This window comes from Balaenoptera ricei, chromosome 19, assembly GCF_028023285.1.
Source record: "Balaenoptera ricei isolate mBalRic1 chromosome 19, mBalRic1.hap2, whole genome shotgun sequence".
Lineage (NCBI taxonomy): Eukaryota > Metazoa > Chordata > Mammalia > Artiodactyla > Balaenopteridae > Balaenoptera > Balaenoptera ricei.
In genome coordinates this window covers 51,110,133-51,133,783 of record NC_082657.1, presented here as the reverse complement: position 1 = coordinate 51,133,783, position 23,651 = coordinate 51,110,133, and the positions used below count along the sequence as shown (strand labels likewise).

General features: G+C 46.0%; 1 protein-coding gene across 1 annotated transcript in view; it reads left to right on the top strand.

The window, feature by feature from the left end:
* Nucleotides 1-23,651, top strand: part of FA2H (fatty acid 2-hydroxylase) — an 84,939-nt gene that overhangs the window by 45,071 nt on the left and 16,217 nt on the right. The window contains 3 exon segments of the mRNA XM_059904382.1: nucleotides 4,852-5,024; nucleotides 6,387-6,639; nucleotides 20,021-20,116. Coding sequence (XP_059760365.1) covers nucleotides 4,852-5,024; nucleotides 6,387-6,639; nucleotides 20,021-20,116 — 522 coding nt within the window.

The following is a 23,651-nucleotide window of genomic DNA, read 5'->3' as shown; positions in this document are numbered from 1 at the left end:
AAGACCCCAGAGGTGTCCAGCCTTCCCTCAAAGTGGGACCTGGCCAACCAGAGAAGCCCAGGCAGGGCTGGATGGCCACTGACAGGCAATGCTGTCAGGCAAGTGTCTCGTGCCAGATGTGGACACAGCAGGCCCCACTGATGAGAAATGTCAGACCAGCTCAACACCTGATTTGAGAGAGATTGGATGGGTCCTTTGGGGATTGAATCTTAGCTGCGTTGTGTGCTCCTTTCCAGGCGAGGTGTGAAAAATCCTTCCTTAGCTTAGAGACTCATTTGGAACTGTCCATCAGAATGGCCCTGGGCCTGGAATATGGTCCAAAGAGCAGGAAAGTCACCTCTCCTCCTCACCTTCCTGGGCTCTCTCCTTCCTCACTACTTCCCTGTGGTCATTCACACTGGGCACAGTCCTTCAGAAGTGCTTCCTTAAACAGAACCAGAGGCTGCCCCTGTGCTGCCCTTAGAACAGCGCGGGTCAAATCTCATCTTTGTCCAGCCCTCCAGAGAGACTTGGGCTGGCCCATGAATCTCCCACGAGTGTCTGAGCACCTGCTGCGTTAAGCACAGGAGATACAGAACGGACTACCCACTCTGCCCAAAAAATGCTCACAACCTGGTGGGGACGAATGAGTAAAACAGCAGCCATAGCTCAACCTGATAAAGGATGATGTGGCAGCCCTCGAACCCGGCCCAGGTTGGGGCAAAGGGCGTCTGCGGAGGCTTCGCACAGGAGGAGACATGTGGGGTAAGGAAGGGAGAGAGGGAATTCCAGCGAAGGAAAAGATATGTGTGGGTGGGGAACGTGGGGCATCTCAGGAGCCACAAGTGGTTCGGTTTGGTCCCCGTACAGGGTGACGGGACAATGAGGCTGGCAGGGCTGGGTCTCAAGGGAGCTCGAGTGCCAGGCTAGGGGTTTGGACTTTACCTAAAGAGAACGAGGCACCACAGGAGAGTTTTAACAGCATGTAGGGGCAGAGAGTTGGAGTAGGAAGCTGACGCAGCCACCGGGTGGTGAGGTAGTGGCGGAGTCAGAGCAGTGAAGTGACCCAAGAGATTTTTTTTTTAAATTGAGGTGAGATACATATAACATAAAATGAACCATTCTGAAGAGAACAATTCAGTGGCATTTAGTACGTTCACAATGTTGTGCCACCACCACTTCTGTCTAGTTCCAGAATGTTTTCATCACCCCAAAAGGAAACCCCATCCCCAATGAGCAGCTGCTCCCCATTCCCCCCTCCTCCAGCCCCTGGCAGCCACCAGTCTACTTCTGTCTCTCTACATTTGCCTGTTCTGGACATGCCATATAAATAGACTCCTACAATATGTGGTCTTTTGTGTCTGGCTTTTTTTTTACTTTGCCAGAAGATATTAAGGAGAGGGAGCTGACAGAGCTTGGTGACAGGTTGGACACGGGAGAGGGGAATAAGTTGAGCCTTAGGTAATGTGTGGAAGTCATTAACCCCCCCACTGAGGTGCAGCCTGGGGTGATAGGGTGGGCAGGAAGGAAGAAGAAGATGATTGGCTTCATTTGGAAGCTGCTGACCTTGGAGGCGGGGCTGTGGACAGCTGCATGGAGATGCCCAGTAGCAAGTGGCCGTCCAGGGCTGAGCTGGAGGCATAGATCTGGGGCTTGTCAGCAGGCAGGTGCGGCTGACATCCTAGATCAAACAGAGAGCATATAAGAGGGGAGGGTCAAGGTTTTGACCCTGGGGACAGAGGCAGTTTCCACGATGGAGCCTGACAAAGGGCATCTAGAGAAAAGGAGAAAAGCCAAGTATCCCAGCAGGCAGGGAGTGGAGCTGTGTGTTCAAACCTTGTTGGTTCCAGTTCCTCTGAGAATCTGAAAATTTGTGGACTCAACCCCCAGAAAGATGCACACAGACGCCATCGTTTGGGATACCATGTCAGCAGGTTCACTCTGAAATCCAACCGAGGACTCTGGGTATTCATAAACCTCAGAATGGGAACTTATGGGGTTACAGATTCAAAAATAGAATGGTCACCAATGTCATATGCCACAGCCAAGTTAGAGACGAATTGAAAAAAATTACTTCGATCTGGCAAGAAATACATCACAAATGGCCTTTGCAGTTCTTTGTAGAAGACAGACTTTAGGGACTTGAGCGAATGGTAAGAGGTGAAGTAGATTTGAGTCTAGCCAACCTTTTCAGTAGGTTTGGCTATGAAGGTACTGCATCTATGATGGGAAAGTCTTAAAGATGAGCAGAAGAGCCAGTGGAGGAGAAGTTGAAGATTCCCAGAGTGGTTGGTTGGGATGGAGGGGCCGGAGGGGAGGCAGACTGAGGGCTGTGCATTACCTAGTGGGGTGAGCTGGACAAGTAATGTAAGTTGTCTGTAATTCCACATCCTCACTCACATGGGCAATGCCAGTGCTTCCCTCGAGAGGCTGGAGTGAGATGAAATGTGAAGTAACCCATGTAAAGCACTTGAGTGGCACCTGGCATGAAGGGTGCCTCAATACACATCCGCTGCTGCTGTTATTATTATTATTATTATTATTATTATTATTATTATTATTATTATTGCCACCATCCAGTGCCCAGGTACCTGGGTACACACTTCTTCTCTGAGGAGCAAGAAGGAAGTTTCAGGGTTGGGGCACAATCAAGTGTGGTTGAAGGTGGACGGATGTGAAGGAGCTGTTCCCCCCCCCACCTCTTTTCTTCCACCCCAAGTCGTTTTTTCTCTGTGAAGTAGGAGTCTGGGTGGAAGGAACGGGGGATGTTTGAGGGCAGTGGGGAGAGAGCTGAACCTGGAGACATAAAAGGATCACTAGGCAGTGTTTGAGGTCTAGCTGAGGTTGAAGGCGCCAGACCCATGGCTACACACGTCTCCTCTGTGTTCAGCAGCTTGGGTGTGGAGTGGAGAAATAGGTCTTGTGCTGATCCTGGCTTCGGAGGTCATGGGGGCAGCTGAGGTCAAAAGAGAATGGCTAGCTTTAGAAAACAGTTTGGTAGTTTCCCCAAAAGTTAAACACAGTTGCAATAGGTGCCAGCAATTCCACTCCTAGGCATATACCCAAGACAACTGAAAACATACGTCCACACAAAAAATCACACATGAATGTTCATAGCAGCATTATTCATAATAGCCAAAAAGTAGAAACAACCCAGCTGTCCATCAGCTGATGAGTGCATAAACAAACGTGGTGCATCCATATTAATAAGGAATATTATTCAGCCTTAAAAAGGAATGAAGTTCTGATACATGCTACAACGTGGATGAACCTTGAAAATATTGTAAGTAAAAGAAGCCAGTCACAAAAGACCACATACTGTATGAGTCCATTGATACAAAATATCCAGAATAGGCAAATGCAATAGACAGAAAGTAGATTAGGGGATTCCTGGCTCTGGGAAATGGCAGGGGTTGGAGGAAATGGGCAGTGCCTGCTAATGGGTAAAGGGTTTCTTTCTGGGGTGATAAAAATGTTCTAAAATTGTGGTGATGGTTGTACAACTCTGAGTATACTAAAAACGATTGAATTGTACACTTTAAATGGGTGAATTGTAAGATATGTGAGTTATATTTCAATAAAGCTGCTCCTTTTTAAAAGAGAGAGCAAGTATAGCCAAAGCAATAGCTTGTGGAGAAAAGAAGTAGAACTAAGAGGGTGAGGATAGACATGAAGAAAACTGTGACAAGAGCTGAAGTGTCGGTGAAGTCAAAGAATGGATGAAGTAGAGAAAAGAAACGAGAGCCGGAAGGACTGCAGGCTGTCCTCCGAGGGCTGGGCATGGGGAACCTCACACTTGATGATAATTACACCTCTCCAGTCTTCTGGTCTCCGGGCTAATCTTCTTCAGGTTTTTCACATCTTCCTCATATGCTATGATTTTAAGTATTGTTCATGAACCTGTCTCTCTTTGGGTGTTCCTGACCCTCCTGGCCCCCCAGTCCCTGGTGGTTAACATCTTCCACCAATAGCCCCCCAGCTCTGCTGGCTTCATCAGGATCGCCCCTCCCTCTCCTCCATGCTGCTGGGGCAAGGTCACTTTTTCCTGGTGTCTTAGTCCGTTCAGGCTGCTATAACAAAACATCACAGACTGGGTAGCTTGTAAACAACAGACATTTATTGCTCACGATTCTGGAGGCTGGAAGTCCGAGATCAGGGTGTCAGCATGGTCAGGTGAGGGCCCTCTTCTAGGTCAAAGACTCATTGTATCCTCACATGGCAGAAAGGGGAAGAGTTCTCTCGAGCCTCTTTTATAAGGGAATTAGTCCTATTCACCCCATGACCTAATCACCTCCCATCACCTTGGGGGTTAGGTTTCAACATATGAATTTGAGGGAACACGTTCAGACCATAGCACCAGGTAAAGGTCCAGTGCTGGCCATAGCTGTTCCTCTTACAGTCCCTTTAAGGAAGATCTCAGATCTCTAGCCAAATCTTACTCTGATACCAAAGCCAGACAAAGACACCACAAGAAAGAAAACTACAAACTAATATCACTGACGAATATAGATGCAACAATCCTCAACAAAACACTAGAAAACGGAATCCTAGAACATATTAAAGGATTATACACCACCACCAAATGGGATTTATTCCAGAATGCAAGGGTGGTTCAACATCTGAAATCAATGTAATACCCCACATCAATAGTCCTCTGAGAGGACTCCTCCTAAGCCCAACACAGATCGTCACAGCCTCCTTCCCATTTTGATTCAAAGGCCCTGATAGTGGGGCTGGGCCCCATAGCTGCTGGGCAGAGGGCAGCAGCTCCCAAGGTGACGGGGCCGTGAGACAGGACCTCTGGAGCTACCAGGCACTGCTGTGCCCCGGGGCTGTCTGCCCTGACCTTGCCTCTCTCCTGCCCCTCTGCAGAGTACTCAGTAGCCATGCCTGAGTCCACGTTCCCGGGCCTCTTCATGCTGGGGCTGCTGCTCTGGAGTCTAGTAGAGTACCTCATCCACCGCTTCCTGTTCCACATGAAGCCCCCCAATGACAGCTATTACCTCATCATGCTGCACTTCGTCATGCACGGCCAGCACCACAAGGTGAGCAGGGCAGGCTCTCACCCGGGTCCCTGCCACTGTGACCCACCCGTGGGAGCTGCCCATCTTGGTGGGAGTCAGGTTGAGAGCGAGGGGAAATCAAGGGTGTGTGACTGGGTCCTAACCTGCACCGGGCGTGGACCGAGTGAGCATGTGTGTCCAACTTTAATCCTCACAACAACTTCATTCCTTCATTTATTCATTCATTCAGTAAATGCTCACTTAAGTGCTCACTATGTGCCGGGCACTGTTCTAGATACCATTGAACGAAACAGTCAAGGATCACTGCCCTTGTGGAGCTTCATTCTGAAGGTGGTGCTGCAGTTCTCCCCATTCCACAGACTGGCAGACTGAGGCTTGGGGAAATAAAGGAACTAAGGAATTCACCCAAGGTCACACCTGGATGTTGTCCCCTGTGGAATCCAGGGTCTGTGTTCTCAGCCATCCACCCCCCTGGGGCTCCTCAAGGGCAACATGATGGTCCCAGCAGCTGGGATTGGAAGCCAGGTCTGCCCAGAGGAAGTTGTGTCCCCCTGCTGCTTCTCTGTCCCTGTACTGTGCTGTTCTCAGCCTGTCCCAGGGTCTCCATCCTCCCCCCTCCCTTCCTTCCTTCTTTGTCCTGGAGCTGGTGTTCTGGCACATGGCCAGCAAGTCCTGTTGCTCCTGGTCAGAGGGGAGGGAGGCCCACATCAGTATATTGCTCTTTCTCTGTCGCCTGATTTCTCTCTCTCCTCTTTCAGCCCAGAGAGGGTCTCTCCTCAGAATACTCACACAGTCTCTAAAATCTTACCTGTCTGCCAGGCCCTTGACTTGTGAAGCTCCAGAGCCAAAGACTAGGTTCCTTTGCTGTCTGGTTCACTGTGACAACACCCCCTTGGAACAAAGAAGGCCACCTGGGGTGGGGGACCTGCCTGTTAACACTTCCAGGATCGTCCACCACGTGCGCCTTCATCACCCTCAGGCCTTGTCTAGGTGCCCCGCCTGGTACTTGGGGTGGGGGGTTGGGCCTCCTCTCTAGCACCGAACAAATTCCAGAGACAAAGGGGCCTCTTGAGCATAAAGCGGGGCTCTGCTCTGCGAGCATCCTGCCCACATCACACCCACCCCTGTTTTCTTGGCCGGTTTTCCAGGTCCCATCCTGGCTTGGAAATTGCGGGTGGGACAGACTCTCCAGGGCTTTTAGGCTTGGTGGCCCACCCTCCCCAAAGCCACTGAGAGTGCCAAGCCTACGCCCTCCCTGGACTGTGTGGGCTGCTCCGCCCCGTCCCCCATGGGAGCACCTCTGGGCCGGCATGCTGTGTGTGACCACAGTCAGGCCCTGGGGCCCCGGGCTGCGTCCTGACTCATGAGCCCCTCCATCCACAGGCACCCTTCGACGAGTCCCGCCTGGTCTTCCCCCCGGTGCCAGCCTCTCTGGTGATAGCTTTCTTCTATGTGTTCTTACGGCTCATCCTGCCCGAGGCGGTGGGGGGCACCGTGTTTGCAGGGGGCCTCCTGGGCTATGTCATCTACGACATGATCCACTACTATCTGCACTTCGGCTCCCCGCACAAGGGCTCCTATCTGTACCACCTGAAGGCCCACCACGTCAAGCACCACTTTGCACATCAGCAGTCAGGTAAGGACCTGCCGGTGCCTCCCCGCTTCCTCGTTTGTTCATTTCTTATTTGACAGCTACCCCTGAGCTTCCAGCCAGGGCCAGGCACGGTTCTGGGGATACACAGTCAGCAAGGCAAGCCTGGGACTCCCATCCTAGTCCCTGGTGCAGGGGGCTGTGCGGAGACAGACAAACAAGGAAACCAGTAAATAGCAAAGACCATTTCAGACAGTGATAAGTGCCACAAAGAAAATAAAGCAAAGTGATGTTAGAGAAACCATGTCAGCGGGGCAGGGGAGCCACACTGTTTAATAATATAGAATGTGAGTCAGATGGGATTTTACATTTTCTAGTAGCCACATTAACAAGTAAAATTAAACCAATGAAGTTAATTTTAATAATATAGTTTATTAAGCCAAATACAACCAAAATATTATCATTTCAACGTGTGATCAATATAAAAATTGTTGGGAATTCCCTGGAGGCCCAGTGGTTAGGACTCAACGCTTTCACTGCCATGGGCCCAGGTTTGATCTCTGGTTGGGGAACTGGGATCCTGCAAGCCGTGCGGCGTGGCCAAAACAAAAAAAAAAATTGTTAATGAGAAATTTTACATTCTTTCCTTCTATTAAGTCTTCGATATCTGGTGTGTATCTTGCACTTACAAGCCCGTCGCCATTCAAGGGCTAAATGTTCATTGGAAATACTTGATCCATATTTAGAGTTCATAAAATTTACAGTCAAAAAAGTAGATTCACATACATGAGTTGCTCCAAATGTGCCTAAAAGTTTTCCAGTAACTGAATCGAGTATAGGTTTTTACATTGAAATGTAAGTGAATTAAAATTAAATGAAGTTGGGAATTTAGTCCCTCCATAGCTCGGGCCACATTTCCAGTGCTCAGGAGTCACATGGGCTAGTGGCTACCCTGCTGGACAGCAGAATGCTAGCTAAAGTGGTCCAGGAAGGTGTCACTGCAGAGACGTCATTAGCGCTGAGACCTGAATTAGGAGAAGCCAGCATCCAGTGTCTGGAGGAAGAGCATCCCAGGAGCAACAGGTGCGAAGCCTTGAAGCAGGAATGAACTTGGCATCTTCAAAGAGAAGGAGGCGGCTGGAGTGTGAGGGAGAGACAGGCAGAGGCAGACAGCAGCCAGGCTCTCCCAGGACGCCAGGCCAGATAAGAAATTGGGGGTTATTCCAACCGTATCCTTGGGAGTCTAGAAACACTGGTACCCTGCTCTTGACTTCTGCCAGAATGGCCCTGAGAGTTGGGAAGGCCATCAGGGACCGATGTTGAAATCTTCCCCACGTGCTAGCCCCAGCTAGGCTCCCTTCCGAGCAAACTGACTCCTTCAAGAATGCCTCATCTTCTCCCCATTTGTCTCCCTCTCTAGGATTTGGCATCAGCACTAAATTTTGGGATCACTTTTTCCACACCCTTATTCCGGAAGAACCCCACCCGAAGATACAGTGACAACTCCCAGCCCTGTTGTCCTGCCCTCAGCCCCGCCGTGGCCCCTACCCCAGTCCACCCCCATCCAGACCCTGCAAAGAAGGTTTGCTTGACCAGGCAGTACGGGCTTTGTCCGGCCCTCCGGCTTGGTGGAGGGTGCTGGGGAAACCCTGAAGCCCGAGGCTAACCCTGAGACTGCCCTCCTGACCCAGCACAGGAGGGTCACGTCCACTTGGTGGCCCAGTGGCCCTCAGGGACTAGCTCTTCCCTGGAGCATCCCAGCCTCTTCACTCACACCCCCGCCCAGTGCCTTAGCCCACAGGACTGCTTCAGGACCCGGCCAGTGGGGACTTTCCTAAGGGGAGTGAAGGCAACTGACCCCTGGGACCAGCTGGTGTCCCACCTGTATCTTAGCACCCTGGGCTCCCTAGGAGCTGCCCCCCCCCGAAACCCTGGAACTGCCAGTGTTAACAGTGAAGAATGGGGTCTGCAGGGCCATGGCCCTCGTCTTCCCCACCTTCTCCTCCTGGGGAGGGTGTGGTGGCTCTGGCTGTTGTCCTGAGGACTGGAGAGCACAGAGGTGGATGAAGCGCTCTCAGAAGAGGAGAAAGCATGAAGCCTCCTCCAGGCCACCCCCAATCCCGGGGCGGCACCTTTGTCCCCTGCCAATGACAAATGCCAGCTGCATCACCACGTGCCTCGGGCTGTGACACATCCAGCACCCACACGCCTGGCCCTCACCTGTCTGTGCAGGTGGGCCGACAGTAGCTGTTGTGGGTCTCAAGGCTGGAGGGAGCCCACGCCCCTTTCTTTAGGAAGCACCAGCTGCTCTAGCCATCTCTTCGCCTCCAGAATCACAAAGCTTTTCCCCAAGGGAGGCTAAAGAGACCTCTCCGTGGGTGGGAGCCCCATCCTGTCCCCAGCCATTCTCGACCTCCACCTGGCATAAGTGGGCCCCTGCCCGCCTCACTCAGGACCCTTCCAGCCAGTGCCTCCTTAAGCCGACAAGAAGCCTTGATGCGGTGCCTTATCTCCCAGCCCCTCCCACCCCAGCGGACGAGGTTCCCTCCCTTTCTTCCTCATAACCAAAACCCTCGCTGCTCACAAGAGGGTCTTATTTATAAACTATATAAATACCCTTAGTCGGGCCCCAGACCAAGTAGCTGCTCAGATTGCCCTTTCTAATCCTACATGTCGAGCTTATGTAAAAACGTTTTTGTCTTATTTTTGTTCCCTTCTTACCCACAAACCGTTACTACTTGAAACTTTTTAAAAACTCGATGTGTGTAAAGGCTAAAGGGAAGCAGTTTGACCGATCCTGTGATTTGTACTGTTTACTGCGGGGTTATTTAAAGATTTGGGAATAAATATACAAACTACCGTTGTGAAATAAAGGTGTAAATAAATTGTATATTTTGAAAAATAAAAACATTGGAAAAGAAACCAAAAAAGAGGTGTTACTTGCTGATGGCCACTCACCAGACTTCGTCGAGGCCGGGGAGGCGCAGGAGGGTTGGGGGGGTGTGGCTTGTTGAGCAGGAGGGAGTATTTATTCGATCGCTGACCAGGTTGTGTAGACTTGCTGGGGTAGAGTGATGATAAAAAGCAGACGAAACCCTATCCTTTTATTCGATTTTATTACTGTTTGTTTGTTTGTTTTTTTTTGGTCACTGCCTCGGGGCTTGCGGGATCTTAGTTCCCCGACCAGGGATCAAACCCACGCCGCCGTTCGCAGTGAAATCGCGGGGCCCTAACCACTGGACGACCAGGGAATTCCCTCGTTACTGTTTTTAAATTCTCTGCAGACAGCATCTCCCCCTCACTGCTTATACCTGGAGGTGGGCATAAGGGGGCGTCACTCCCACCAACTGCCTTGGTACACAACAGAGGAGGTGTTTCTTCTGGAATTTACCAGACCACAGCTAAGACTCTAGTTGACTTTTCTAAGGCTCCAGCAACAAATGCCCAATGTAGGAACTAGAACTTCAGGCCAGCTCAGTCTGGGTGAAACAGTTTCCCAGGATATCTTCCCAGCCACCACATCAGAACCACCTATGGAACCTATCAAACCACAGATCCGAGTCCTCAACGCTCAGATTCTCATTCAGTAGGTGCGGCAGAGGTGGGCTCTGCATTCGCCTGCACAAGGATGCAGAGGCAAAAATGAAAGCGGAGGCAAGCTGATGTTGGCGAGACTGCGGCCACATGGAGGGGCCCCCCCCGCTCCTGCTGCTTCTCCCTGCTCGAGAGGGCAGCTCCCAGCCTGAAGGTTAGGGCGACCTGTCTGAGCCAATCCTCCCTCAAGCTCCTGCAGTCAGGCCATCCAAGCAGCAGAAATCCAACCTCCGTTCCCTAGATGCTGTTGGGAGTCCAACCACGGAGCATCACTCCCCAGGGGAAGGAAGAAACAAAAAGCAGGAGCAAAGGAAGAGATCAACTAGTTGTAAATACGTGAGTCCACCGGAGACAGGTCTAAGATGAGCAAGTTTGAGCAAAAAATTAATTGGAAAAAAAAATTCTTTAAAAAGATTAAAACAGAGCTAGTAAGAAGTGCCAAAATCTATGTGAGTTTGTAGCATGGTAATGAGAAGACTTGGGGGGGCGGGGGGGAAAAGCCAGTCTATTAATGAAAATGTCCACTCAGTCAATATTGGACAGACTCCCCCAGAGCTTCCTGCTGTGCTGGCTAGAATTTTCCAGGGGTTTAGGAATTTCCACAAGGCCTTGGAAGGGAGAGAATGAGCCCCATCCTACGGAAGAGAATAATATAGAAAGTGCCCTTAACCTCAAGCCAGTTGGCACTCAAAGTGCAGTCCCTACTCAGTGATCATCTGCTGGAGTCAGAGAATTTTATCTTCAAGTGCAAGACCCAAGGAGGAGTCAAAGATTAGATGCTAAAGCCAGCAGGGGACATTATCAAGATGCCAGCGCATCTAGCATGATGGGAAAGCCTGAAACTTGGAGCACGTGATTATTTCTGTAGTGGGAGAAGACAGAAAAATCATCAAGAAAGTTTAATGTTTACGTGGACCAAGGGCCATTTAAATTCTGATCAGTGTAAAGTAAATATGCAGGTTGACTGACTCTCAATGATCCTAGCAACTTACCTGATTCTCTAGCAACAACCCAGCTGCCCTGGCAGAGGACAGGGCCATAGCTGTTATCTTTATTTCTGGCATCGCTCTACCTCCAGACATGCTGTCTTTGGGCGTTTCTCGGCTGACCTGAAGAACCGCCCTCTTAACTTGACTCCGTTCCCCTCCTGCATTGGCTCTAGCCTCCCATCTCTGCCTTTGAACTTTGTACTGTTTCTAATTGTGCTCAGCGCAAAGCCCAACTTGTAACAGGCCCCAATAAATGTTAGTCTTGTCTCTGTCAGATCTCTGGCAGGTTACATTGTTTGGGCTTTCGTTTTCCACCGGTTCCCTGGCCTCTGCTGCCCTCTGGTGACGGCATGCGGCTCTGCCCCCTTATGACTGGAAATCAGATGCCTGTGATTGTAAAATTCCATCACTTTTCCACCTTACCTGTACTCTTACCTTACTGTTTTGTCTCATCTACTGTTTTTGAGAGGAAGCTGGAACTATACATATGAACTTTCCAGTTCTAACTTTCTATAAAGATATGATGGTTGGGAAAAAAGATGGAGATTTCTTTACAATGAGGTAATAACGGCACAATGAAGAACTGTTATCTACTAAGGATGCTACAGGGTGAATGTGAAATTTGGAAAATGCCAAGAGTCTCATCTGCACTCCAACCCAGACACCTTATTAGCTTATAGTGGGGGAGGGGGAAGAAGGAGTGATAAGAAAAAGAAGAAAAATATTATTTTGGCAAAAGCATAAAGGTAGGGGGCTGTCTTCATTTAGGTTCCCTAAAAAGCAAGCCTTAAAACAAGAACATGGATGCATGTAGTTTATTTGGGAGGCAATTGCAGAAATAAAGAGTGAGAAATTGGGAAAGATCAGACAGTGGGGGAGCCAAATAAGAATGAGTATGTGAGGTTCTCATACAGATTCCGCAGGGGCATCTTGAGAAGCAGACAGAATACCTGCCAGAATTGTCCACCTAAAGGACAAGAGGCTGGAACATTTACCCACAGCTTCCTCTCCTATTGGTTGAGCATCGGTGTCAACACCCTTCTCACTGATGTGCTGTCCCAGCATGCAACGCAACCAGATTCCTTGGCTCTGACAAAGGTCCTGGAACAAAAGCAGAAAGACAGATGTGTGCAATTGAAGTGGGATGCAGTCAGTACAAGCTGAGTGTGAGCTTGCCAGGAACTATCCACCAGAACTGTGGCTGAGTTCCCGCAGAACCTTCCACCACAACTGAGGTTAAGACCAGAGGTGGGCTGAAGGGACATGACAAGGATGCCAGACATGTCTGCTACAGACCCCAAAAGGCTAGATCCGCAGTGGAAGAGTGAACCGGAAGTAAAACCACCTTCCCAGGGCACTGCAAGTAAAATTACCTGCATGGAGTGGAGAAAAGGCTCTTTTGAGACTATAGAACCACAAGCATAGCCCTCATGGTGGTCTGAAGCCTGGATTCACATAAACTGTGTGGTTTGAAACACCTCAAGTCAAAATTTTAGTGCAAAATATCCCTGACTGGTGGAGCCACAAGGCTCTCAGGAGAAGCACTTATAAATTTTGGTGGGAAAAAAATGTAGCTTCAATCCAGGCCTCAAAAAATTCCCACAGATAAAATTCCAAGGACTATAAGCTCACAATAAAAACAAAACAAAACACACAGGGAAAGAAGGCACCATGAGTAAACGCTGGTAGAAACAACATGCAACAAATACACCAACAAAGACATCAGACATAGGAATTATGAGATGGGCTAGATACTTGCCATTTACTCTCCAGATTCACTCTCCCCTTCTTTCCCATCCCTCTCAGTACCCTGTGAGGCTGATCTGTGTGAACTGCCTCAGTGTGTTCTTTTGCATATTGACTGCCAGTTCTGCAAATACAGGCACTGGCAAGAGATTGGCGGTCCAGGTGTTTATATCTGGAACTCTTTAATTTACTTCAGCAATGGTTTGTAGTTTTCAGTGTACAAGTCTTTTCACCTACTTGGTTATATTTATTCCCAAATATTTTATTCTTTTGGCTGCTATTGTAATTGGAATTGTTTTCTTAATTTCCTTTTTTTGTATTTTTCATTGCTGGTGTATAGACACACAACTGATTTTTGTGTTAATCTTATATCCTGCAACTCTGCTGAATTCCTTCATTAGCTCTAGTAAAATTTTTATTGGATACTTGGTTTTCTACATACAAGATTATGTCATCAGTGAACAGAGACATTTTTACTTCTCCTTATCCAATCTGAATGCCTTCAGTTTTTTTTCTTGACTAATTGTTCTGTCTAGAACTTCCAGTACAATGTTGAACAGCACTGATGAAGATGAGCATCCTTCTCTTATTCCTGATCTTAGGAAGAAAGCGTTCAGTCTTTCACCATTAGATATGATGTTAGCTCTGGGTTTTTCATAAATGTCCTTTATCAAGGGGAAGTTCCCTTCTCTTCCTGGTTTGCTGAGTGTTTTCATCATGAAATGGTGTTGAATTTTGTCAAAATTTGTTCCTGCATCAGTTGAGATGATGTGGGTTTTTTTCCTTTGTTCTATTAATATGGTGTATTATATTGTTTCATATGTTGAACCACACTTGCATTCCTAGAATAAATCTCATTTGGTCATATAAAGGCGTACAATCCATTACTGTGTTTTAGGATTCAGTTTTCTAGTATTTTGTTGTGGATTTTTGCATCTATATTCACCAATGGTATTGGTTTGTAGTTTTCTTTCTTGTGGTATCAGGGTAATGCTGGCCTCATAAAATGGGTTAGGAAGTGTTCTCTCCATTTATCTTTTTGAAACAGTTTGAGAAGGATTAGTGTTAATTCATTTTCAAATGTTTTGTAGAATTCACCAGTGAAATCATCTGGCCCGAACTTTTATTTTGGCGGGAAGGTTTTGATTACTGATTCAGTCTCTTTACTTGTTATAAGTCTGTTCAAATTTTTCTATTTCTTCTTGAATCACTTAGGTTATTTGTGTGCGTCTCATCTAGGTTATCTAATTGGTTGATGTACAATTGTTCATATATTCTCTTACAGTCGTTTTATTTCTTTTTTATTATTATGGAAAGAACACTTAACATGAGATCTACACTCCTGACAATTTTTAAAGTGTACAATATATTATTGTTGACTGTAGGTACAATGTTGTACAGCAGTTCTCTGGAGCTTATTCATCTTTCTTGACTGAAACTTGATGCTCAATGACTAGTAACTCCCCATTTCCCCCTCCCCCAGCCTCTGGGAACCACCATTCCTCTTTCTGATTCTATGAATTTGACTGTTTTAGATACCTCTTATAAGCTGAGTCATGCTGTATTTGTCTTTCTGTGATCAGCTTGTTTCACTTAGTATAATGTCCTCGAGGTTCATCCATGTTGTTACATATTGCAGAATTTCCTTCTTTTTTAAGGCTGAATTCTATTCCATTGTAGGTATATACCACATTTACTTTATCCATTCATCTGTTAATGGACATTTAGGTTGTTTTCACTTCTTGGCTATTGTGAATAGTATTGCAATGAACATAGATGCGCTATTTCTTTGAAATCCTGATTTCAACTATTTTGGTTAAATACCCAAAAGTGGGATTGCTGGATCATATAGTAGTTCTACTTTTAACTTTCTGAGAAACCTCGATACTGATTTCCATAATGACTGCACCATTTTCCCTCCAACAGTGTGCAAGGGTTTCAGTTTCTCTACATCCTCACCAACACTTGTTGTCTTCTTCTTTTTTATAATAGCCATCTTGACAGGTGTGAGATGATATTTCATTGTGGTTTTGATTTGCCTTTCCCTAATGATTAGTAACGTTGAGCATTTTTTCACATACAAGTGGGCCATTTGTAAGTCTTCTTTGGAGAAATGTCTGTTCAAGTCCTTAGCCCATTTTTTTTCATCAGGTTATTCATTTTTTTACTATTGAGTTGTAGGAGTTCTTTATATATTTTGGAGATTAACCCCTTATCAAATATACGGTTTGAAAATATTTTCTACCATTCCATAGGTTGCTTTTCCACTCTTGTTTCTTTTGCTATGCAGAAGCTTTTTAGTTTAATATAATTTTACTTATTTTTGTTACCTGTGCTCTTGGTGTTGTATCCATGAAATCATTGCCAGAGTCAATGTCACAAAGCTTTTCCCTTATGTCTTCTTCTAGAAGTTTTACAGTTTCAGATGTCATGTGTAAGTCTTTAATCCATTTTGAGTTGGTTTTTGTGAGTGATATAAAATAAGGGTTCAATTTAATTTTTTGGCATGTGGATATGGTTTTCCCAACACTATTTGTTGAACAGACTATCCTTGTCCCATTGTGTATTCTTGGCACCCTTGTCAAAGATCAGTTGATCATATATATGTGGATTTATTTCTGGGTTCTCTATTCTGTTCCATTGGTCTATATGTCAGCCATTATGCCAGTACCATAATGTTTTGATTACTGTAGGTTTGTAATATATTTTGAAATAAGTGTGATTCTTCCAGTTTCGTTCTTCTTTCTCAAGAATGATTTGGGGGCTTCCCTGGTGGCACAGTGGTTAAGAATCTGCCTGCCAATGCAGGGGACACCACAGGTTCATGCCCAGGAAGATCCCACGTGCCACGGAGCAATAAGCCCGTGCACCACAACTGCTGAGCCTGCGCTCTAGAGCCCACGAGCCACAACTACTGAATCCCATGTGCCTAGAGCCCATGCTCTGCAAAAAGAGAGGCCACCGCAACAAGAAGCCAGTGCACCACAATGAAGAGTAGCCCCCACTCGCCACAACTAGAGAAAGCCCGCATGCAGCAATGAAGACCCAATGCAGCCAAAAATAAATAAATAAATAAATAAATTTTAAAAAGAATGATTTGGCTATTTATGGTCTTTTGTGTTTCCATATTAATTTAATTTAATTTAATTTAATTTAATTTAATGCAGCATGTGGGATCTTAGTTCCCCAACCAGGGATTGAACCTGCGCCCCTTGCAGTGGAAGCATGGAGTCTTAACCACTGGACCACCAAGGAAGTCCCTCCATATTAATTTTAGAATTGTCTTTCTATTTCTCTATAAAATGACATTGGGAGTTTGATAGGGATTGCATTGAATCTGTAGACTGCATTGGGTAGATGCTCATTTTAACAATATTAAGTCTTCCAATCCATGAACACTGGTCTTTCCATTTATTTGTATATTGTTTAATTTCCTTCATCAGTGTTTTGTAGTTTTCAGTGTACAAGTCTTTTACCTCCCTAGTTGATTTTTTATTCCTAAGTATTTTATTCTTTTCGGTGCTATTGAAAATGGCATTGTTTTCCTAATTTCCTTTTCAGATAATTTGTTGTTAGTGTATAGAAACACAACTCATTTTTTACGTTGGTTTTGTATCCTGCAACTTCACTGAATTCATTTATTAGTTCTAACAGTTTTGTGGGCTTTTTTTTTTTTTTTTGGTGGGCTTTTTAAATGGCGTCTTTAGAGTTTTCTATAGATAAGACCATGTAATCTGCAAACAGGGACAACTTTACTTCTTTCTTTCCTATTTTGATGTCTTTTCTTTCTTTTTCTTGCCTAATTGCTCTGGCTAGGACTTCTATTATTATATCGAATAGAACCGGTGAGAGTCGACATCTTTGCCTTGTTCCTGATCTTGGAGGAAAAGCATTCAGTTTTTCACCATTGAGAATGATGTTAGCTGTGAGCTTGTAATATATGGCCTTAGTGATGTTGAGATAATTTTCTCCTATTCCTAATTTGTTGAGAGTCTTTAATCATTAAAGAGTGTTGAATTTTCTGAAACGCTTTTTCTGCACCTATTGAGATGATCATATGTTTTTATCCTTTATTCTGTTACGGTGGTGTATCACATTAATTGATTTTCATATGTTGAACCATTCTTGCATCCTAGGAATAAATCCCACTTGGTCATGGTGTATGATCCTTTTAATGTGTTGTTGGATTTGGTTTGCTAGTATTTTGTTGAGGATTGTTGTATCTATATTCAGCAGGAGTATTGGCCTGTATTTTTCTTATATCTTTGTCTGGCTTTGGTATCAGCATAATGCTAAGCTTATAAAATGAGCTTCAAAGTGTTCTCTCCTCTTCAATGTTTTGCAAGAGTTTAAGAAGGATTGGTACTAATTCATTTTTAAATAGTTCGTAGAATTCACTAGTGAAGCCATCTGGCCCTGGGCTTTTCTTTGCTGGGAGGTTTTTGATTACTGATTCAGTCTCCATTACTAATTATAGGTCTGCTCAGACTTTCTATTTCTTCATGATTTAATCCTGGTAGGCTGTATGTCTCTAGGAATTTATCTGTTTCTTCTAGGTTACCCAGTTTGTTGGCATATAATTGTTCATCACAATCTCTCTCTCTTTTTTTTTTTTTTTTTTTTTTTTTTGCTCATGCTGCAGGGCTTTGTGGGATATTAGTTCCCAAACCAAGGATCAAACCCGGGCCCCTGGCACTGAAGGCCTGGAATCCCAACCCCTGGACCTCCAGGGAATTCCCCATTACAGTCTCTTTTGATCCTTTTTATTTCTGTGACATCAGTTGTAATGTCTTTTATTTGTGATTCTTTCTATTTGAATTTTCTCTCTTTTTTTCTTAGTGTAGCTAAGGGTTTGTAGAGCTTATCTTTAAAAACATAAACTCTGGGCTTCCCTGGTGGCGCAGTGGTTGAGAATCTGCCTGCTAATGCAGGGGACACGGGTTCGAGCCCTGGTCTGGGAAGATCCCACATGCCAAGGAGCAACTGGGCCCGTGAGCCACAACTACTGAGCCTGCGCGTCTGGAGCTTGTGCTCCGCAACAAGAGAGGCCGTGATAGTGAGAGGCCCGCGCACCGCGATGAAGAGTGGCCCCCGCTTGCCGCAACTAGAGAAAGCCCTTGCACAGAAACGAAGACCCAACACAGCCAAAAATAAATAAATAAATAAATAAATAAATAATAAAAATAAAGGAATTCCTTTAAAAAAAAAGTCTTTAAAAAAAAACATAAACTCTGTTTCACTGATTTTTTCTATTATTTTTCTGTTTTCTATTTCATTTATTTCTGCTCTAATATTTATTTCCTTCCTTCTGCTAACGTTGGGCTTAGTTTGTTCTTCTTTTTCTAGTTCCTTGAAGTGTAAAGTTTGGTTGTTTATTTGAGATCTTTCTTCTTTTTTATGTAGGTATTTATTGCTGTGAACATCCCTCTTAGTACTGCTTTTGCATCCCCTAAGTTTTTTTGTTTTTTTAATTTTATTTATTTATTTATTTATTTATGGCTGTGTTGGGTCTTTGTTTCTGTGCGAGGGCTTTCTCTAGTTGTGGCGAGTGGGGGCCACTCTTCATCGTGGTGCGCGGGACTCTCACTATCGCGGCCTCTCTTGTTGCGGAGCACAGGCTCCAGATGCGCAGGCTCAGTAATTGTGGCTCACGGGCCCAGTTGCTCCGCGGCATGTGGGATCTTCCCAGACCGGGGCTCGAACCCGTGTCCCCTGCATTGGCAGGCAGATTCTCAACCACTGCGCCACCAGGGAAGCCCATCCCCTAAGTTTTGGTATGTTATGTTTCATTTGTTTCAAGGTACTTTCCAATTTTCTTTTGATTTCTTTTTTGACAGGATAGTTGCTCAAGAGTTGTTTAATTTCCACATATTTATGAATTTTCCAGTTTCCTTCTGCTGTTGATTTCTAGTTTCATTCCACTGTGGTCAGAAAAAATACTTGGTATGATTTCAATGTTCTTCAATTTGTTAAGACTTTTTGTGACCTAACTTCTGATCTATCCAGAGCAGAAGCTGCCTCTTGCTCCAGAGCTTCTTGCTCCAGACCTCCCCATGGAATCTGGCTGAAGCTAGTCTGCACTGAGACCGCATCCTTGCTTAGCTATCTTCTCCCCCTGCCCTATCCTACCCTCTATCCTGAGAGCCTTCCTTCAGTAAATCACAATGTACCTGATTCTCTTTTTTGGACTCTGCTACTAGGGAACCTGACCTAAGAAGAAAACTGATGATGCAGTAGGTGGAGAACAATAGCAGGAGAATATAAATGAATAAACACCCCAGACATCCTCTACCCAGGTCTTCCCTATCCAAAAAGTCTTCTCATACAATCCAATTCTGTCCTTTTAGAGGAAACAGCCTGATGAGTTAATGAATGTCATTCCTCAGACTTTCTAGCTGGGGACACAGCTAACTGTAATAAAACATGACTCACACCAAAACAGAAAGCTCTGCAATGACCTTAGAGGAGGAAGTTGATTTCCGCCGAACCCTCCCCCCCACCCCAGCTTAAGTGTGTCTCTGCCTTCACTCCCTTCCCCCAACCCCAATATTTTCAAGCACCGAGAAGCAGACACAAGAACCTTCTCTCTAGCTCTGTTTTTTGCTCATCTAATCTTTCCCATACTGTGTCCTGGTTATAATAGTTTCCTGGGACCTTATTCTTTTCTGAATCTCCGGCCCCAAGCAGAGGGCCTGGCCCCAGGAGTACTCTGTAAATAATTACTGAGAAATTTGGGGAAGGTGGGGGAGTGTGGAAAGGGCAAGGGGAGAATACCAGGCGGAAGGAAGGATCCTTCGCTCTGAACCAGATGGAAAGAGGTTCTAGGGAACCAATGCACCCTGAGCCTGGGGTTTGGCTACAAGAGCCCTGTGAAAGCTCCGAGAAGGCGGGTCAGACTTCCCTGTCCGACTCCCAGTCCTTTAGCTGGCTCAGGGCAAAAACAGCCGCCGATAAAGCTGATTGGGGGACACGTGGAGGGGCCGAACGTCGCTTGACTTCGAAGGGACACATCCGCCCGGTGGCCGCGCGGCACGGGCACCGAGGGCAGGAGGCGCGGGCGGGGACTCGGCACTTCCCGCGGGGTCTCGCGTTCGCAGACTTCTCGCCCAGGAGGAAGGCAGTCGTCCGAGAAGCCGGGGTGTCTTCCTGGAACTGCGCACAGGACCGACTGGACGCCCTCAGGAGGGGCGAGGGTGAGTCTGGCAGTCGTCCCGGGGCGCGCGCGGTCCCCGGAGGCGGCGGGGCTGAAGGGCGCAGCCAGATTCCTGGGCAGTGAGGGGAGAGCCGCGGTGGGAGGTGGGGGTGACCCACGGTCCCATTTCCTGGAACTCAGGACCGAGTTGGTTTTCTTTCCTCTGCTCTGAGGGTGGAGCCGCCCGCTCATGTCTCCGACTGCTTCCAGCTAAAGAAGGCGCGGCAAAGGGGTGGGCTCCGGGTGGAGGTCGTTGTGGAAGGGCCTCGGGAACCCAGCTCAGAAGAATTGGCCAAGCAGCCCCAGACAGACAACTCCAGACAGTGGGTCATTGACAAGGGAGATGATTCCAGATCTTGATGATTAATGCCCTCTTCCTTTTCTGGAGCCCATTTTAGACACAAGGAGAGTAACCTTATGTAAAATGTCTCATCAGGAAAGGTTGCTTGATGGCATTTTTCGGAGGGGAGGAGGAAATGGCATTAGAGTTCTCAGTGGATTTATATTGTTACCACTGTTTTAAGATTTTTCACTTTTAAAATTAGTGACTTTTACCCCTCATTGTTTTTCTGCAAGTAACATATCCTTACAAGGTTGTTAGCAGTTTTACATATTACAAATAGCACCTCAGTGCACATGCTTAGTATCCATCTATCTGTACACATATGAGCTTTTCCACAGCACAAGTCCCTAGAAATTCACATTGTTGAGTCAAAGTATATATGCATTTATATTCCCTTTCATCCTTTTGGTATCTTTATCCTATACTTAATAAGCCCTAAACAATTTTAGTAATTATAATTTTAATATCTTACAGGTAAGTCCCTTTTTATTACAAAAATCCTTGTTATCCCTACTAATTTCCTCTTTCAAATGAACTTGAGGATCATTTAGTTTCAGTACCAAAACGTCCCATTGAGAGTTTTATTGGAGCTGCATTAAATTGGATTTACCTTTGGAAAGGATTGCCAGGGTTGTCATTTTTAATCTTCCCAGCCAGAAAAATAACAGTTCTTTCCATTTCGTTTTTTGATTTTTTATTGTGGCTGCGCCTCGAGGCATGCGAGATCTTAGTCCCCCAACCAGGGATGGAACCCGTGCTCCCTGCAGTGGAAGCACGGAGTCTTAACCACTTCTCCGCCAGGGAAGTCCCTCTCCATTTCTTGAAGCTTTGTTTTCTGTGGTTTTCCTCATACCACGTTATCACTTTTCTTGCGAAATGTATTGTTTTAAATTGTTGCTTTGATGAGTGGGATATTTTTTCCAATTATCTTTTGATTAGTTGTTTCTGAGATATGGCTTTTTTGATGAGGCTGGCAATAAGATAGATAACTGAAGCTTGGAGCTATGAAGCTGAAATCCTCAAGGTTCCTTGAGCAACATTTTCACATCTGCCTTTGTCTCTGGTGGACCAGAGAAAGGTGTATAGTTCATTGCCCTCAGGAGTCCCAAGAAATGGCCTTGTAGCTATCTGCTTAGCAACTGCGAATAGCTGGGCAGCCTGAGACCCACTGAGTCTTTTTAGGCATGCCCTAATACCTGTTACTTCTCTTGTTAGATCAGTATAACTCTAAGGCAACAACAAAAATATATCAATTAGTTGCTTATTTGGTTTGGCTTCTGCTAGTTTCTTACTCTTGCTTTTAAACCAGATTTGGGCTCCAGACCAGTTACCTTCTTGGAATAGAACTGTTGAGATTAACTTTGTTTAAAAGTACTTTAGAGGGACTTCCCTGGCGGTCCATTGGGTAAGACTCCGCACTCCCACTGCGGGGGAACTAAGATCTTGCCTGCCAAAATAAAAGTCCTTTGGCAACCGTTTCCGTGGCCTTGTACTTATTTAAATACAACCTTTCCCTACCTCAGGATCTTCACCTATACAATGCAGATAACCACAGTGAGCTTGTGGTTCCAAAGCACTTAGCCTGTAGTAATCGTCGCTATTATCATCATTCATTACTGAACCCGGTTGCCTTTGGTTGCAAGTACAGCAAACACGATTCAAATGAGCTTAAACAATAAGGAAGATTATTGGTTCATGAAACCTGTAATTGAGGAAATGGGTAGGCTTCAGGGTCAGTTCAAACCACCAGTGGCTCAGTGTGGTCACTGAGGACTCATTCTTTTCTTTCCGTTCTGCCATCTGTAGGTTAGCCTCATTCCACAGCTTTAGAGTCAGGGCTCCATGCTTTCTCACTCATATTCAGAGAGAGGTTGAGAGTTAGAAGCTGACTTCCTGGGCTGTCTTAGGGGAGCCAGGAAGCTCCCCAGCCAAATGTACCCCTCAAAGTAGCCCAGGTGCCCAGTTTTGAACCAATGACTGTGGTAAGCTACTAGGAATTGTCTGATGGCTTAGATCAACGTTTCTCAACCCCTGCACTATTGACATTTTGGGCTGGATCATTCTTTGTTGGCGGGGCGGGGTGGGAGGCATCCTATGCATCGTAGCACCTTGACCTCTACCTGCTAGATGTCAATAACACCCATCCCCTAGTCGTGGCAACCAAAAATGTCTCCAGACGTTGCCAAAAGTCCCAGCAGGGAGTGGGGGGGCGTGTGCAAGTCACCTTCAGTTTAGAACCACTATCTTAGATACAAGTCTCACCCTTAGAACCAGGGGTGGGACCAGCTCCCCACAAACTGATTGCTGAATGGAGGAGGAGCAGATAGTCACAGAAAATTTGGGCAGCAGTAGGAAGTAGAGAAATGGATGCTGTGTAGGCAACACAGATGTCTACCTCAACTCCTCTGGGCCTGAAAAATCTTAGTCTTTAGTGCAAATGCCTCTGAGGGGTCAGCACTTACAACATGAAGGCTTATTGATGAATCGGCCAATGGGGAGGCTGGAACAAATTTACAGAGTGCTAAAAACACAGTAGAGAGGGATGGAGGTGAGAACCAGGGAGGCAGGGCTGCTCAAGCACTGGGAAAAGAGACAGAAAAGAAGATTTGAGATTGCAGAAGCCAACTTCTATTACAGTCCTGAATATCCTCAGCCGGCTGTGGCCAAGGTTGTAAACTGAGGCTTCATGGGCAATATCCAGTTGAAAAACATATTTTATTTGGCCAACACAGTGTTGGACTGCACAGTTTTTACAACATTTTTTGACTTGGTTGCAATATTTTAAATTGAGAGATTTAACATAAAAATCCAAATTTCTGATTGCTCTTTAAAAACTAGAAGATCTTCCACCACTGAGCCCTTTATCCTTGAAGAGTTGGTGACTTACTAGGTAATCCTTGCCTTCTTTAGAAAGGGCCTGAGCTTTTCAACCTACTATCCTATAGTCACCCCTATACTTTGGCAGGATATATTTGTTAGACTAGGCTAAACTTATTTAATAAATAGACCCCAAAATATAATGGTTCAAATGCAATAGAAATTTAGTCCATGGCAGATATTCCAGGTTTATGAGCAGCTCTCCTCCAAGTGATGATTCCGGGATCCAGGATTCTCCCTTCTTGGGCTCTACCACACCTAGGGCTACATCATCCTGTGCAACCAGCTGACAGTGTGTGAAGGAGACAAACCTGAT